Source organism: Mandrillus leucophaeus, unplaced genomic scaffold, assembly GCF_000951045.1.
Source record: "Mandrillus leucophaeus isolate KB7577 unplaced genomic scaffold, Mleu.le_1.0 Scaffold74, whole genome shotgun sequence".
Classification (NCBI taxonomy): Eukaryota; Metazoa; Chordata; class Mammalia; order Primates; family Cercopithecidae; genus Mandrillus; species Mandrillus leucophaeus.
In genome coordinates, this window is record NW_012108030.1 from 166575 (window position 1) to 167947 (window position 1373).

The 1373-nt window shown below is 48.9% G+C and overlaps 1 protein-coding gene across 1 annotated transcript in view; it reads left to right on the plus strand.

The window, feature by feature from the left end:
* The first annotated feature begins 266 nt into the window (after nucleotides 1–266).
* The window catches only part of LOC105528987 (developmental pluripotency-associated 5 protein-like), a 3266-nt gene continuing 2159 nt past the window's right edge, over nucleotides 267–1373 (plus strand). Inside the window, exon 1 of the mRNA XM_011966042.1 lies at nucleotides 267–319. Coding sequence (XP_011821432.1) covers nucleotides 267–319 — 53 coding nt within the window. The remainder of the gene's footprint in view (nucleotides 320–1373) is intronic.

Below are 1373 nucleotides of genomic sequence, written 5' to 3' on the forward strand. Positions count from 1 at the left end.
AAAAAAAAAAAAAAAAAAAAAAAAGACTATTAAGTGAATAACGAGCAGATAGAGTCTAAAGTCAGCCCTTGGTATCTCTGGGGTCCACATCAATGGATTCAACCAACTACAGACTGAAATAATTACCAAAAAAATGGAAAAAAAAATAGCAAAGTGCTGGGATTACAGGAGTGAGCCACCGCGCCCGGCCCCGAAGCCTCCAATCGGTTTTAAGACGCAGGGAAGCCACCTCCAGACTCTCCAGAGGACGCCTGAATTTACTCGGAATGGATGGAGCTGTGCGGGGACTTCAAGATCTGCATGAACCCTCAGATTGCGGGTGTAGAAGCACAGAGGAACTGGGCAGCCTAAATTTAATCTAGACAAAGACAAACTCACGCGCAGAGGCTAGACGGTCTTTCCACGCAATCGACTGCCGGGTCTACAGGAAAAAGCGCACGAGAAGTCCACTCTACGATCCCGACTTCCGGGTCTGCAGGCAATTGCGCGCGCATCCTACTGGCGGGGCCGGGAGCTAGTGAGCCAAGATTGTGACTCTGCATTCCAGCCTAGGCGACAGAGTGCGACTCCATCTCGGAAAAAAAAAAGCACTGACTTAATCATCCTGACCAAACCTCATGCAGAGCACACGCCCCTCAGCCCTCTGTGGATCACAGCGCTCAGTTCTAGATACAGAATATAGTAGAATCCTTTTATCGGTGTGCACTATGTTTCAAGAGCTCCGGCGGATGCCTGAAACCTCCATCAGTACTGAATCCTATTAATTCCACTTAAAGACTCCATGTTACAGCTTCTCACTGGCATATCCAAATTGTCAGCATCAATACTCATGTGCGTGGAGGGCATTGTTAAGCGGGGGGAAAAAAGATTACATAAAAAAAAAAAACACTGAGATACTATAAAGGTGGATCTCATCAAAAAGAAGACTATGGGCCAGGTGCGGTGGCTCATGTCTGTAATCCCAGCACTTCAGGAGGATGAGGCAGGCAGATCACCTGAGGTCGGGAGTTGGAGACCAGTCTGGCCAGCATGGTGAAACCTCACCTCTACTAAAAATTCAAAATTAGAGAGGCATGTTGGTGCATGCCGGTAATCCCAGCTACTGGGGAGGCCGAGGCGGGAGAATCCCTTGACTCAGGGAGGCGCAGGTTGCAGTGAGCCGAGATCACGCCATCGCACTCCAGCCTGGGCAACAAGAGCAAAACTCAGACTCAAAAAAAAAAAAAAAAAAGACTATTGGCCGGGCACGGTGGCTCAAGCCTGTAATCCTAGCACTTTGGGAGGCCGAGACGGGCGGATCACCACGAGGTCAGGAGATCGAGACCATCCTGGCTAACACGATGAAACCCCGTCTCTACCAAAAAATACAAAAA